The sequence below is a fragment of the Odontesthes bonariensis genome, chromosome 12 (genome assembly GCF_027942865.1).
Source record: "Odontesthes bonariensis isolate fOdoBon6 chromosome 12, fOdoBon6.hap1, whole genome shotgun sequence".
Taxonomy (NCBI): domain Eukaryota; kingdom Metazoa; phylum Chordata; class Actinopteri; order Atheriniformes; family Atherinopsidae; genus Odontesthes; species Odontesthes bonariensis.
Window position 1 is genome coordinate 20001458 of NC_134517.1, and position 16182 is coordinate 20017639.

Sequence of the window (16182 nt, forward strand, 5' to 3'; positions counted from 1 at the left end):
GTACCAAGATAGACCACGATTCAGGTTCAGCCCCAGAATAATAAATGGTCTTATCAGTAGTCCTTCAGGCTTTAAAACAAGACGACCAGACAATTCTAATGTGTTTTTTTTATTCATCATTTAGCATAGCAGTCATACAATTTAGTCAATGTGAATGAGAGACAGTTAAGGTTGAGGACTGGTCACTTTTAATCGTTCCGTTGTGGCTAAAGACTTTCAGCTGTAAATATAAAACAAATGTTAGGAGTGCTTTAAAGGTCATTATTCTTAAAAAATAAAAAAAATAAACCCAGCAATGAGGGGGACAACTCGATCGCGACCTCGACTTCATTACACCTTCGTCAAGTGAAAATTTCTACAGGGGTCCTCTGCGATTTATTTATTATATTTTTCAAGTTAAAAACAACTTACAAAGGTTTCCAGAAACTTAAATATACCAAAAATGCCATGCATGTTAAGTTTGCTTTCATGTTTATTCATTTTCTTTTTAACCTCACAGTGCTTCCAGCACAGCCATAATGGATTCACGATGCAATAATGTGCGCAGACAAAGGTGCAGCAATCACAAGCCTCATTTTGTTAATAATACAAAGTATTATTAACAACTACTTCAGAACTCTCAGAAATAAAGGTTATTGGGAGGTATATATTACTTCAATTATGTAATTAAACTCTAAATATAAATATCAGCAATCACTCGACACAATCAAATTTGGGAGTCAAGTGTAGAAACCCTCTGATAACTGCACTCAGCAAGTAGTACATTTCCAAACATCCTTTTCCTTGAGCAATTTAAACCATTCCAAAAGAAAGAAGTTCTGCTTTCCACCTGTAACCTCTGGCCGAAACAAATGGCGTCAATTTGTTTTCATTCTTTCAAAGCCCGGCTTTCGAATTGTTGTGGAGCCGCCGGTGCTGCGAGTTTTCATTTGCAGTCAGACGCGGGTGGATTTAGTGTTATTCTGTATTTTAAGATGAAGTTCCCAAAAAAAAAGAGCACAATCAAACCTTCAACAAATCAAAAGGCCAGTAGCAGATTTTGTTTAAATAAGATGTTACTACAGCACTGTACACCTTCAGCCTCATCAGATATCGGGCGTGACAGAATTATTATTATAGTCCTGGGTGTTATGAACAGCAACTGCTAGCAGAGCGGGGCTTTCTGTGGAGCTTGACTGTGTCCGTAGGGATGAGGTGGTCCGTTCGTTCATCTATTGCCAACACTCTACGAACTGCTTCCTCAAAGGCCACCGCTACATTGGTAGCATCCTTGGCACTGGTCTCATAATAGGGGTAGTCACCATTCTCCTGACACCACTGTCGGGCCTCTTCAGTCGACACCTGCCTCTCCGTCACATCCAATTTGTTGCCTAAGATCACGAATGGGAACTTCTCTGGCTCCTTGACATCTGCGTAGTAGATGAACTCCTTCTTCCAGTTGCCCAGGTTGAGAAAACTCTGGTTATCATCCACACTGAAGGTAAGAAGGCAGCAATCAGAGCCACGATAAAAAGGAGTCCTCAAGCTGCGGAATCGCTCCTGGCCAGCGGTGTCCCAGATCTGTAGGGTAACCTGGTGGCCGTCTACTTCCAGGTCCTTGTTAAGGAACTCGACACCGATGGTGTGGAAAAGGTGGGCGTCAAACTTGTTTGTGACATAGCGATTCATAATGGAGCTCTTTCCTACACCTCCATCACCCAGCAGGATGACTTTCAGCAGGGACGTCTTTGTTGTCATGGCTATTCACTCCCAGTCGACCACTCTGAAATGACTTTCCTAATGGAGAGATGCAATGTCACAGATACTTTAACACAATCCAACACTTAGTAAACAGAAACATAAAGTTTGGGCGTCTGTGCTGTGCCTTTTCCTCTCACCTCAGATTAATTTTGACCTCCTTCACTTCTCCGGATCATGTGCTGCAAGCCCCAGTCTTAGGTCACATGCTCATTTGTTTAATGTTGATGTGTGCAGCCATGTAGATAACATTCAACCGGCTGAAACACACCAACAAGCAATCAGTTTCCTGATTAACAGTTCGTACGGGACAGCAGTTACAGATGAAAAGTCCCGTGGCGACTAAACACTACCTGCCCCCAACTGAAAACACAGGACACAACCTTTGCAACATTAACAAGACATTAACGTTTAGCTTAACGTACACTTAATGAAATCGCTGTAACATACTAGCACTTAACTCTCGGGAATCTAAATTGCTATGAGTTTAACAGCTTGCTAGTTGTTAGCTGTGCTAGGCTAGCGTAAAAACAAGGTAACATCTGGAATTTGATTAATGTAAATTCCTAAATTAGCAAGCTAGGTTTTCTAACCGACACGACTGCTGCTAACGTACCTTACGGTTTAAGCCTAGCAATTGGTGAGCCAACAGTAAAATAATCAGCCACGGAGCAGGGACAATATTTTTTTGCATTCGCTTGACGTTTCCTCGCTTTGGCTCGGCTGGAGATAACGTCAGGTCGCAGTGTTTCCTGTTGAACTCCGACGACACAGTGGTGCTAACGCAGGCCGGCTGCAGCAGCTAATAACTAGCCAACGATAGCTACAATGGACATCAGGGGATCATGTGATCGTACCACAGAAACACAACCAACGAGCGCTGGGGTAACGTATCGGGCTCATACGACTTCTGCATGTAAAGTTAATACTTTTCAGAAGAAACTCTTGATACGACTTTTAAAAAAAAAGAAAAATGAACACGGATGGCGTTACTCTGCTTTATCGTCTACCTAATAACAAAACATAAACGACTAAACAGTTACATTTTTGTATTAAATAAGCTCTACCACCAGGGGGCCACATTTAACTGTTACTGAGTACACCAGCTTTATCGCTAAGCAAATACACACAGGATGTCGTTACTTACAGCTTAGTTAATTTAGTAAATTTAATTAGCAAGCTGTATACAGCCATGTGAAAAAGAAATTGCACCCTCTTTGATTTAGATATTTATTTCATAAAAAAGACTGCAGATGAACAACACACAAAACCACTGTGTTCAGAAACAGATGATTTTCTACTTAACATTATCAGTATCTTTGCTTTTGTGCTTTGGATCATTGTTCCAGATGACCCAATTTCAGTCAAACATTATGTGTCAGACAGATGGCCTCAGATCTAACTCTAGAATATTTTGGAATACAGGGGAGTTCCTGGTTAGCTCAGTGACTGCAAGGTGCCCAGGTCCTGTGGCTGCAACAAGCCCAAATCATCACTCTCCACCACCATGCTGGACACTAGGTTGTCACTAGATGTTTGTGCTGATATGTTGGGGTTGAGTTTTCAAATCGTCAAGTCAATAGTCAATACAACTTGATAAGCCTGGCTACTACTTACCCGTCTTAATTCCTACAAAAGGAGTAAAAGTGGACTTAGTTTTTCGTCACATTTCTTCTGCATTTTGGCTTGAATAAAGAAAAAACGATGTCATTTGCCATGTGTAGTTGTTCATCGGGTTTACCTCATTTCAAATGAGGTAAACCTTTTTTTTTATTATGTCCCGAAAATGTAAAACCTAAGGATTTATCAAGGGTGCACTTTCTTTTTCACATAACTGTGTGTAGCTAGAACAGAATGTTAAAAAAAAAACCAATCCAAACTTATTTATTCCCTTAAACCCGGTGTGTGGAAAAAAAATAAAGGAACAGCAGGCGAGATTAGAAAAAAAAAACAGGTTTAATGTACTAATACAGAATAGTTTCAATTGAAATGTTGCACATTTATGTACTGATACTTTATAGCATTTAAGAAAAAAAAAAACAGCCTTCAAAGTTGTTACTCCTCTAAGATTTTAGATACGTTTTCACGAAGGAACTCGCATTACATGGCATTTGATATTTTCTTCTTTTTTTTTGCTTGCTTCAGCAATGCATTGTCGCATGCACAACAAGGGTTAAAGCACAACACTTTTCAACCAAACCGACCAAGTTGGCTCCTCCCCCTGTTCCTGAGATCCCGAGTTATTTGTATAGTCCGAGACTGTTTTAAGAAACTAGAATTAAGAGTCTGGCAGAATGGATTGACGTAGCAGCATAGTGTTAAATGAAACTCGCATGCACTTATTGTACATAATCCTTTCGACTGTGTACTTTGCCGTTTGAGAACATTGAGCAACTCCACATGGAAGGCACGGTCCTGTCGACAGGAAACGGGAGTCCTCGACGTGCCATTTAGGGCAGATGTGTTGGTCTGAGGTGGAGATTCTTAAAAGATCGGACCTGAATTCTCTTGACAGGGCCCTGAGGTCAGCACAACATTGTCCAGCCCTATCTCACCTCCGACACCTTTCCCACGTTGAGCTTCGAAGATAATCTGAAAGATATTTAGTGAAACCATTACATGTTCGAGTTACGGAATCTAGTAGTGGGTGAATAAATGGATGGAATTCTCTGAACACACTTCAGTCAAATTTGTTAAAAATTTTCAAACAGTGTCCATAATTGGTGATGGCAAGTATTACGTAGACTTTTGATGCAACATTTATGTCCCCTTAGTTGCAGTTACTTCAATGTTTTGAGATAACCCATCAATAAAATGTCTTAAAGAGTGACTGGAATACTCACAGACTGTGGCGCCTCCTCTTTCCAGGCCACGGTGAGGAGCTCTGTCTGCCAGACCTGATCTTTGCTTTGGCTCTGCTCCCACACTGGGTAAGCATTGTTATCCAGCAGCACCCTGAGTGCACCCACATTATGGCCCATAACACGGTAGTCAAAGGTGAGGCAAAAGCTGCCCTGCTGGGCCCGGTCGCTGAGAAGCAACTTCAACTTGGCCACATCGTCCTGCTCCCCGAGCAGCCCACTCAGGGCCATGTAGTACTCAGCACCTGGGAGAGTTCGACGCTTCGGTAAGTAATTGTATCTGAACAGGAAAAGAGTATTCACCACATATCGCTTCTTCGTTACCACTATCACGGAAAGCCACGATCCAGTCCATGTCATCAGCCTTGTCTTGGACCCATTCGCATGCTCCCTGATCAAAGTTGCAGTCCATGAAGTATTCTAGACAGTAAACACGCGTCATTGGTCACATAAACAGTCTAAAGTAGCTGTGACACTTAAACATATATTCGATTACCTTCCTGAGGTGGTATGATATGGATTTCTTTGACTTCTGTGGCCGGGCCGAACACTGACTCAAAGTCCTCTGATACTGGGTTGAAAATGCAATGTGGAGAAAAAAAAAACCCTTTTAGGAATTTGTACACGTAGATTTTCAGATAAGTGCACATCCTGTTGCAGTGTTGCAGTCTAATACAATAATCCTGCTGTAAATCCTCATAAGTTCTGTTATATTGTGAAGTTTGAACAAAAATTGAAGTCAGCTCTACCTCAGTCAGATATGACAAAACAATATAACACAAAGATAGAAGAGGTTTGCAATGAATTTTGCTGATATTACACAATATTACAGAAATAATTTTTTTACTTCCATGACTTAAAAATGAGCTCGTCTCTTCCACAGCAGGTTGCAGGACTGCTGTATTTGGCAGCATTAATAGTGGCAAAGCGTACCTCGTATCCTAAAATGCATCTCTGTGATAATCGGTAAAAGTCGGACTCAGATGTATCATTATGCTGCTATGAAAAAGCCTGTCAGTATGAGAGATTTTTCCACGATGATACAAAAGCTAGAAAGGGGTTTTTAACCAACAGGTGCAGACCTGCCCTCCTGTTGCTAAAGTCTTGGAATGGAACTACAACTTTAGGATACAACACCAACCCCCCTTCCCAAGAATTTTAGAACTCCTGCAACAAATCACCTCCATGAAAAGCTGCCTTTGACACTCAGACGAGTGACACCTGGGGTTATTGAACCTCTTCAGTCAGATTGGTCTGGTGTAAGAGAGGTCTAGATCACTGATGACAGACTTTCCTACAAGGGGTGAAGTCTGTTAGCACAGCAGCTGTTTGGGGGGAAAACATAATAAAAGGCTGGGAGGCTTTGTAACCTCCCTCACCCTTCTCTCAGGGGATGGGAAGCAGGCACAGGATGAGTTTTATCTTGGGGCTCTCACATGCCAGAAGAGTAAAATTCCTCCCTGGAGGTGATGGATGTCTCGGGGCCTGTCTCCTCTTGCTGTCTCAGTTCTAACACAGACTCTTGTGTTTTCAAAAGGATCACGGTTAGAGGTGAAGGCAACCTCAGCTATGATGTTTCTCAGTGAAGTGAAATACAGCGAGTGACCTAACTGCCCCAAGCATTAATATATCATAGTCAATTAGATAATTCTATTTTGTGTACTGTTGGGTTTTTCTGTGAGAGTTGGAGTGAGGATAAAATACTATGGAAGTGAGTATTGCTTCTTTATCTGTTTTCCAACGCTGATTCCTTATATGAGTGATTTGTGGCATGTCTGACTTCAGTGTTTCTAAGCAAGCTGGTCACTAACAGGAACCCAAAAAGAGTCAAACAGGGACACTGAAGCAACAAGTCCCCCAATTCTTTGGTCAAGGACTTAGCGCTGAGTTTATGTTTATTTCAGCTGCCAGATGCTATGTAGACACGAGACACAAAACCTTTGTAGAAACATACCGAGTTCATGGACTGTGGACCACCCAGGGCAGATTTATTGCAAGACAACCAAATAAAAAGACACTTACTGAAAACATCACCTCTTGGATTAAGCTGGTTGTCTTCCTCTCCCACCTCCTCTTCTTCCTCAGGAAATTCCTCTTGTTTTTCTTCTTCTTGTTTCTCTGTCGGGCTGCCAATGTAGACCTCTCCGTCATAGTCAAACGGTTGCTGGCGGATCTTGGGAGGCGGCGTTGCGACTGGTTCGGGGATGGCATTTCTGATGTCCTCACCTTCCAGAATCCCATGCCTCACTGGGGAGTCTGGGATGGCTGCAGGCAGGAAAATGAATCAGGTTAAACATATGGAGCCACCATTATGAACATTATTTTACCAGGACTTAGGTGTGTTTCTTTGTTTGTATGTACTTTGCAGCTGCAGTTCTAATGAATTACTTCCTTGCAGTTACTCACGAGCTCATAGATAAAGTACTTTTCCACATGAGCATAACCATAACAAATATACATGCCAAGACAACATTTAGGGCTACTAGACTGCATGCAGATGATGCGTTCATTCCGCACAACTTAAATTAGTGATTTAAATGCACAAGCATTTTATCATGCTGAGGATTCCAACTCTTGTGTCAAGCTGTGGATGCTGTAGACATATAATATTTCCAGCCATGAGCAAGAAAGAAAGGTCGGGAAGTGTGCATTAAAGTAGTCACGAGGAAGGGATGAACGAATAGGGTTAGGGAGTGAACTGCTCAAGCTGGATTCCGCACAATCTCACCATTGAGGGAATCATCCGCACTGCCTTTGTCTCCATCCCACGACCTCTGATAAAACGGCTTGGCTACAAAAAATAAATGCACCTTCATTTAATGCTGAAACCCCGGACCTGCAGTCTTGATGTCACTTGGCTACACAAAGCTTCTCCTGTTGTCTTCTGGACCTGGTTCAAAGAGTACTGTTCTATTTCTCCCTCTCTCCTTTTGCCACGATACAAAGCAGTGGCATATTTACACAGGTGTGTTTTCAATCTGTGTCGATTTAATGCGAAAAAAAGCGAAAGAGGAGTCCAAAAGCAGGAAACTAGCCTTGCCAGGACTTCTGTTTGCTGATGGTTAAAGAGTCATGAAATGAAAAAGGCAGCTGTAAAACTGCCCCTGACCTATGTAACCGTCTACGTTCATCTGGAAAAGCCCTGACGCAGGTGTTCTTAAAATGTTTTTGTTCACATTGAAAATGAATTGTTTCATAATTCTGCGTAGCAGATCTTGGATCTCACCAGAGCATTCAAAGCCATTGCCTCTGAAACCAGACTTGCACCTGCACTTGTAGGATCCCTGAGTGTTCAAGCAGACAGCATGGTGGCTGCACTTGTGGGTGCCGGATGCACACTCGTCAAGATCTGGAATTGAAAAAAACCCAATAAAAATCCTACATGTGCCTTCAGGAGTAGAATTGATTGCAAAATGTTTCCCCTTACCAAACTCGTGTACCTTACCTACACAGTCATATTTGCCGTCGACATATTTCAGATCGTAGCCATCCTGGCACTTGCAGTAGTAGCTGCCGAAGGTATTCACGCATTGTCTGTTGTATGGGCAGAGGTTCTTCCCTGTTGTGCATTCATCGATATCTGAGGTGAAACGAAACAAGGATGAAATTGAAAATGTACATACAAATGTGAGTACATAGCATTTTCAACCATTTGCACCAAGTACAATTACGAAATATACCTTAAGTGATCGTAGCACAACTTCAAAAACATCACCATTATCATTATTATAATTATTATTATCATTGTTATTATTATTGTTATTATGGAATTCCCACTCCCTTCAGCTACAGATGTTTCCTACTGTCCGAGCCAACGGTGTGCCACCAAGGAGTCATTAGCTGCTATTTGTAAGTGGCAGCTTCACAATCCCGGTAATCATTGAATTAATCATACGCATTGGTGTGAACACAGTTAATTACTAAGGGGCTTTTTTTTCTTTTTTTTTTTGACAATAACTTTCTTACTAAAGTTTTTGAGCAAAATATAATACAAAAAAAAAGGCTTGTGTTCAACCCTCAACTGGACAGATGGTGACTTAATAAGGAAAAGTACTTTTTTGTTTTTTCACTCAGTCGCAAAGCCTCTATTTGTGGTCAACATCAGACAATATGGACCACCGAGGGGTCCACCACAGTCTGCAATTTAGAATGCTTTAAAATTTCCTCTGGATCAACTCCAGAGGAAATCTTGTCAGCATGTTTTTGTGTCATCAGGGTTCATCTTTTAGTGCAGTAGATCTGGATGTAACTTCTTATTGAAGTGAATTTCTAAAGTAAAGCTCTACTTTTGTTACAAATTTCTCTTTTCAACGTTTTGGATCGATGGCAGTCTTGAAAGTTAGTGCCCTGGAACCAGTATATTCGCTCTCCCGAGTGATCATGTCATTTTGGCTCAGTCACAGCTCAAGCACTTTTGTGGGAAGACATGAAAACCTAATTCCAGACGCCATCTACAAGCCAAGCATGCAAAAAGCCACGAAATATAATCCTTACAGGATTTTTCCAGTACATAAATACTCCCCAATCTATGTGATGTTAAAAACCGAAGTCAGTCTCTTTCAACTACTTCTTATCCATAAAAACAAAGCCGTAGCTACACTCATAACTTTGCTTCCTTATCATGTATTGTATTAGATTAAGGCTTTCTTGTATTGCAATATATCCATCTACAGTGTTTAAAAGTTGTTCTTGTGTGAGTTTGGCTGCTCACCTACACATGTTCGCTCATCTTGCCCCAGTTGCAGACCCCCAGATGGGCAGAGGCAGCGGATCTCCCCTTCCACTTCCTCACAACCATACTGACAGTGAGCAAGAGAGCACGTCCTGGAATCTACATGCACCAACACAATGAACTCACATTATCAAATATGCATACCAGCCGAGGCTTTGTTTTCAAAGGTGCCACTCAGGGTGTGCATGGATTGCTGCCCACACTATGGACTCACTGGTGCAGGATCCATCGGGCATTAAGGTGTATCCGTTGAGGCAGTAGCACTTGTAGCTACCGTAGGTGTTCATGCAGCGATGCTCACAGGGACGAGGTTTCAAGCCACACTCATTCAGATCTAGAAATAAAAGTTATATATTCCTTTTTACCTGCAACACCACACTGTATACAGTCAAAGATTTATGTTAAAACTTAACTGAAATACTATAGGTAAAGTGACCTAATCGACTGGAAATGAAATTGTTCTGCACCTACTTTGACTCCCATTCTCCTGACCTCCTTTACTGACCTCAGATACCCACCTTGATTACACGTCTTTCCGGTGTATCCGGGGAAACACTTGCATTTGTTGGGGCCAACACACTCTCCGTGCCTGCAGCCGTGCTCACACTGAGCTGGTAAAGACATTTAACGTGAAGAAAGTACCACAAGAAATATCAGCAGTGGAGAGGGATGGATTGTAGTCAAACCACACTATTATGCAGACGATTTTTTTCTTTTTTTTCTTTTTTTTCTTTTTTTTATCTAGACTATCATTTCCTCCTCGTTTTTTTTCTGGGTTTGGAAAATTTCATCAATGGAATAACAATTGACAGGATGTTTTTTTTGTAACACAAATGTTAACGTGTTGGTCATTAATTTCTAAGTATGAAAGTAGTGGTGTGTTTATGAAAAGCAGCCTTTGATTGTGGATGGTCCTTACCCTCACACTGCCCTTTATTGTTTTTCTTCCAGCCATAGCAACACTCCAGTCTCCTGCCATAGCGACACACGCCTGGTTGGTTTCCAGATAGGACTTGTCGATAATGCCTTTGCAGAAGAAGAGAGGAGAAGAAGATGGGCAACGTATCTGTCTTGTTATTCACTCTGCTGAACAAATTGGGCTTTCACTGTAAACAAAATCTTTTTCTCAGTAGCAATAATGAAACACTGATGACAGTTGTAGCTTATTGCAAATTCATGCTCTGGACCCGCACGTTCACAAACTTGTTAAGCTCTCCTAAACGCAGGCTAACATCCATTTTGAATTAAGGCCCTGAAAACAAACAGCCAATATAAAGTGTCTCCTCGCGGTCTTGTTTAATGATGGAAGTCGGGCTCCCTGTGGTGCAACAGCCAGCTGACAGGATGTAGGCTGCATATGGAGAACACTACTCAGACACTTCCCGTGCGGCTCGTTGATCCTGCACGCACGACTCTATTTTCATCTCTACTTTGATCTTTGTGTGCGTTTTGTGAATCTTGCGTAAAAGTTTTCCTGACTTTTCAGTAACGAGTTAACCTGTCACTCAAAATAACCAACAGTAAGTCGGGGTTACATTGAAGGTGTGTATTTTAAACCTATTCGTTAGATTAAGATTCTTCTGTGCCGTTGACTTGAGTGAGATAAATCGAAGGATCTAAGAATTGCTCAGTGAAATCTGAATGCAGCTTTAAGCGCCATTGTCTTCACCTTTAGGCTCATAGCGGAGCTCTAATATCCCAGATGTTCAGGTTTTGTAGTGGTTAGAATCCTAAAAACAGCTTTGGCTCCAGTGGGACTGGAGGAATCTGAGACTTGATAGAAATCAACCAGAATAGCCCGCAGGAGAGCGGCTCCTAAGCGTGACAGGTGTTCTTCAGTTATTAACAGTTGCTGTGCCACATTTAGCCGTCAGACACTTATCGGCTTCTGTTTGTAGCAGCAGCAGTGTGAGCATGCCATCAAAACAACATTTTGCCAAGAAAGAAAATTAAAGTACATGTGTGCATGACTGTAAAGTATGGGAGTTTGTGTTAAGCCCCACTTAAAATTCTAGTATGTGGAGGATCTAACTGTTAAACTCCAGGCTTCCTGCAATCAAACAGTGACTTTACAGAGCATAGCAGTCGGTCTGACATCATGCTTAAACATTTTTTAACTCTTGATTAATTAATCCACATGAAGTTTACACTTGGTGCACGTCTCAGGGGCTGAGACACAGCACACAGCAGCACACAGCATCACACACTCTGTTGCTGTACTCGACTGACTTACCTACGAGCTTCTGAGCTACCAGAGGAGATGTGGAGCAGGAGAAAAAGTGCACCGATCAAAGTAAAAGGCTGCATGTCTGACACTGTTAGCAGCCAAACTGAATTGTATCCCACGGGGCTGGCTTTGGTCTGAGAGTTCTCGCTATTCCTCTCAGGGATTTGCTCTCATTAAATTGCTGAGACACGCACAGGTCTCAGTTGAGCTTTCACAGAAGGCGCGCAGGATTTCATGTATTCCCCGAACACAAAAGCCAAAGTTTTATCCAGGGTTCAAGAAAATCTCTCGTACTCTTTTCAGTGCTGCAGCTACAATACGTGTCCCATAATTTGCTTCTCCTTCTTCCCCCCTGAAATTCCAGAGGTGGGTTGACACTGTGAAATGACACTGCTCTGAGACAGATAGGTGGTGACTTTAGGAGGTAGGAGTCAGTTTGTAAGTGGGGGTGGGGATTATGTTTGGGATTCTCCTTTCTTCACTTAAACCCTATACAAGACCACATGAAACTTGGTGGAAACAGAAGGAAAAATTCTGTTTTACAAGTGTTAAAGCCAGAACAGGCTAGTGATCCACTTCTTTTTGTCACAAACGTTACGTGTAATTTGTGCTTGAGGGTTTACCTCGGCCGTTCTTTTTAATAATTAGTTGCATCAGCTAATTGTTGTACTCAGCCATGTTTAGGCCTGCCATTAGAAGCTGCAGCACTCTTTGATGTCTTGCTTACAGGTAGCACATAAAGCCTTGCTTTCTCACACATGTTTATTCTACGCTCAGCCATAAAATGCGTTTAATGAGTTTGCACACTTTCAGAGTCAGCCCTGACATCTGGTCCTGCTTATTCGTCCCCTCACAAATGAGCAGGTCATGTTACTTCGGGAAGCTGCAGGATTCAGTATGCATTTGTTGTCGAAATGTTTCTTTCATGTATTGTCTCGAGCGTTAACTTTTCGCTGTGAAATGTGGCATCTGTTCAGCGCAACTCCGGGAAAAGAGACTTAACATAACGATCAGAAAATTGCAATGGAAATAACTTTCGGATGAAAAGGAAGACTGTGGTTAAACACTCTAGTATACGGGAGTGATTATTCTGCCAGACATTCAGTTCATTCTCCTGTCTGGAAGGAGAAATGCTTCAGCTAGCTAAATGGTGGTTATATCTCGTTTAGTTTAATATAATAACATTTTTGGCATGGATGCTCCCATTGTTCCACCCATCTGTTGCAAAAACAATACACATTTGAGCTTGTAGTGGTTTGGAATAGACGATGGTGCTAAGCAGAAATAGGTCATATCCATCATTGGGTGGCTGACAATTGACTATCTCTAGTCTTTCTGTTCTTGGAAAAGCAGTTTTGTCAAGTTGCCTTTGTGTTATCTTGATTTAATACACTTGAATCAAAGGGTTTTTACAGAGCCTGTGTGGTGAGCATCTTATCTTGATTGTTTTAAGTGGTAATAATGATGAATGTGACAATCATTTTCAAGTTTTGAAATAACAATCTTAAAATAGTCAACAACCCTAAAGGACCTTGTCACAGCTGAGCTTTTGACTTGTGATAAAGTAGGACCGCTATTAGTAACACTAAAGACCAGTGATGCCGGTAACGCGTTAATTAGTAACGCGTTACTGTAGTCGGACTACTTTTTACAGTAACGAGTAGTCTAACGCAACTACTATTTCAAAACTAGTAGTCAGATTGAAGTTACTTATCTAAAACATCGTGCGTTACTATTTCTGCATTTCAGGGGAACATATATTTGGCTTTTGTCAACATATATTCACGATTATTACAACCATACATTTGTATTGAAATAATTTGGGATAATTTCGTTTTCTTATGAGTTATATCAGTGTCCGCGACGGGAGCGGGGTCGCCTGAAGTCACTCGTTATTTTACATCTACCTACCCAGTAAAACTGATCTGTCCCACTAAAATGTTAAACACCAGCGATATCATTTGTTACATTTTACTCACTTTCCCTAATCATTTTAAATAAATACACCAATCTAAACCACAGTTTTCATCAGTGCCTGTCACAGACGATAGTTGATAGGTTTAGCTATTCGTGCTAACTTTATAACATATACGTTTCAGGCAGTGCTATGGAGAGGGCTAGCTAGCTGTTTATCTTACCTGGTCGCAATTGATGACTCAAAGATGACTTGTTAACGTCTTTGTACTGTATTACATCCTCTATGATATCTGAATGAGTGTACGGGTGTTTATCTATGTATACTTCGTCAGGTGTAGCTTTGGGTAATCCAGTAACAGCTGCAGTTGTAGGCGACTAGCATACAAACATTTCTGCAAAGCGACGGGTCTGACGATCAATCAGGTTTGTTTAAACTTTTATTGGTCAACGAGTGGATAAACGTGACATTTTTCGGTCAAAAACTTGACTGTCATACTGGCTTGGGCCAATAATTATCAGCAGGTTACGTGTTATGACCGTCCGTTTGTCTGCATCGCTGCGAGTGAATGACTGATGGTCACTGAATCACTGGTTACTCCACAGTTTCTCGCATAAATGCAACTAAAAGCCAAGTCATAAATACAGATACGGGTTTTGTTCTGATTTGTTTTGTAAAACCACTCCTTGCTGCTCTAATGCGGGACAACTACATGTTCAATATAACTTAAGTGTTACCGTAATTCATAGATAGATGCAATCAGAGTTAAATGCATGGAGTCAAGAATGTCTATTGTATTTTTTTTTTTAAAAGAAGTGTTTATGTTAAATTGAGTCAAGAAACGCTACTTTATTTTTTATAAGAAGTATTTAAGTTAGATTTAATGAAGTCAAAAAAGCATTTAATTTGTAATAAGTATTTCAGTTAAATGAAGTGAAGAAAGAGTATTTTGATTTTTTTATACTGTTTTTGTTTCATAAAACCACTTCTTGCTGCTCTAATGTTAGACAACTACAGGTTCAAGGGATGTTCAATATGTATTACTTTTTTACGTAAGAGGTTTTTTTATATTTTAAGTAAAGTCAAGAAAGACTGTCTTATTTTTTTTAATTTAAAAAACATGTAAGCCTATTTCAAGAAAACGTTTGCAAATGCCAGTGTCATTTTTGATGTTCCGGTTAAAATACATGTCAATAAAGTGAGTATTGGCAGAACTGGTAGTCATTTTCATGTTATAGGGGCGGGGGATCAGCCTCGGCTGAAAGTAACTAAAAGTAATCTAACTTAGTTACTTTTGAAAGCAAGTAGTCAGTAACTTAACTAAGTTACTTTTTAAAGAAGTAATCAGTAGTCAGTAGTCGGATTACTGTTTCAAAGTAACTATGGCAACACTGCTAAAGACACTAGAGGAGGGTGTTTTTATCTGTCTGTAGTTTGTATTTGCAATCTTGTTGTAGTAGATTACAGACAGCACAGTGATTTACATTGTGTACAGTGATAGTTCTCCACCGTCAGAGGGCACTTTTTTAATGATTAGTCCTTGTTTTATTGGATACATGGTCGCTTTGCCACATCTGACAGCTCTTGGAAAAGCTACTTTGCCACAAGATAACACATAAACACATGCACACACACAGCCTGCCATTTCTAGTTTGCAATCTGACTCTGTATGGCTGGCATCCAAGGCATGCAGGTCCTGCATACTATACATTAGAACTGTTTCCTTGGTGCTGACTGTGTGTGCGACACTCAGGTCGATGGTGGGTGAATCTGACAAGGCATTATTGCCACATCAACAGCGCCCTCAACTGTCCTGGAGAAAAACTTTGCTTTTGGACCAAGGGTACTGTGGGGAAGTCTTTTTGTGTGGCAGTCATGTTGAGAGCTCTAAACATTCAGGATAGGTGCTTTAATGCTGCCTTTATTTTGCTATTTTGCATTAGCTATATTGACAATTTTGTACAGCAGCCAAGGAGATAACAGTGTCCTTTAGTTCCTTACAGATGCAACATGTAAAGGAACACTCTCTTATTTTCATACAGGCAATCAAAGTTCATGTAGTTACTTTATCTTCTTAATTTATTTGAGATGGTGGATGCACACGAATATATGGAGATGGTTGATTTTTTGACTATTTAACAGTACTCTAGAAGCCATTACCCTAGGATTAGGATTAGCAGCTTGGGGAGTTTACAAAGGCCTGAAAAAAAAAAAGCTTTTTTTTTTTATATTGATGTGATTGTGTCTTTCTTACATTAACATATTGGAATAGATTTATCAGTGAATTCTTGCTCAAGTACGACAGAGATGAGAATCTTATTTTTTTTCTTTCCTCTTCCAGAGGTCGGAGAGAGAGTTCATTACCTATGATAAAAATATGTGTTGACATTTGCTTTGCCTGAAACCAAAAAGCAATCGATTTGGAATTTCACCCGTATTATTAACACATCCAGATAAACGTTAACCAGGAGGCCCGGTTTATTGTGTTTTGCCATGTTGTTATTTGTGTCCGTCACCAGAGGTCTCTGTCTACAAGTCATTTGAGTTGACTGAAGCAAGCTTCATCATATCCTGAATGAGAGTACAGACTGTGGTAACTAAACGTAAAAAAAAAACAAAAAAAACAAGTGTCTCTTGATTGGTCATGAGTTTTCTTTGCTGCCTCCTTTAACTTAATCCTGTTAGATCAAGACAGATCAAGACAGATCAA

At 40.8% G+C, this 16182-nt stretch overlaps 2 protein-coding genes across 3 annotated transcripts; both read right to left on the reverse strand.

Annotated features, from left to right (window-relative positions):
• Positions 1 to 93: 93 nt before the first annotated feature.
• rab9a (RAB9A, member RAS oncogene family) lies at positions 94 to 2592 on the reverse strand. Its single transcript, XM_075479547.1, has 3 exons — positions 2354 to 2592; positions 1878 to 1997; positions 94 to 1776 (listed from the first exon to the last, which is right to left on the reverse strand). Exon 3 carries the CDS (start codon positions 1735 to 1737, stop codon positions 1129 to 1131), a length of 609 nt encoding a protein of 202 aa, XP_075335662.1. The 5' UTR covers positions 1738 to 1776; positions 1878 to 1997; positions 2354 to 2592; the 3' UTR covers positions 94 to 1128.
• A 1141-nt stretch (positions 2593 to 3733) lies between these two features.
• egfl6 (EGF-like-domain, multiple 6) lies at positions 3734 to 11796 on the reverse strand. Of its 2 annotated transcripts, XM_075479553.1 has the most exons (13): positions 11564 to 11796; positions 10250 to 10356; positions 9849 to 9941; positions 9545 to 9664; positions 9310 to 9429; positions 8044 to 8178; positions 7825 to 7947; positions 7327 to 7389; positions 6621 to 6863; positions 5095 to 5169; positions 4923 to 5018; positions 4581 to 4843; positions 3734 to 4329 (listed from the first exon to the last, which is right to left on the reverse strand). In XM_075479553.1, exons 1-13 carry the CDS (start codon positions 11635 to 11637, stop codon positions 4222 to 4224), a joined length of 1620 nt encoding a protein of 539 aa, XP_075335668.1. In that variant the 5' UTR covers positions 11638 to 11796; the 3' UTR covers positions 3734 to 4221. The 2 variants fall into 2 exon arrangements, with proteins under 2 accessions (XP_075335668.1, XP_075335669.1); XM_075479554.1 differs by lacking the exon at positions 7327 to 7389.
• Between the last annotated feature and the right edge of the window lie 4386 nt (positions 11797 to 16182).

What these genes read in the sequence shown, in the direction of transcription:
- egfl6 (XM_075479553.1), bottom strand. Translation starts at nt 11,637, where the DNA reads ATGCAGCCTTTTACTTTGATCGGTGCACTTTTTCTCCTGCTCCACATC. An exon ending in GGTAGCTCAGAAGCTCGTAG is followed by an intron (nt 10,357 to 11,563) that starts GTAAGTCAGTCG and finishes TCTTCTGCAAAG; the next exon opens with GCATTATCGACAAGTCCTAT. An exon ending in CGGCAAATATGACTGTGTAG is followed by an intron (nt 7,948 to 8,043) that starts GTAAGGTACACG and finishes TTTCAATTCCAG; the next exon opens with ATCTTGACGAGTGTGCATCC.
- rab9a (XM_075479547.1), bottom strand. Translation starts at nt 1,737, where the DNA reads ATGACAACAAAGACGTCCCTGCTGAAAGTCATCCTGCTGGGTGATGGA.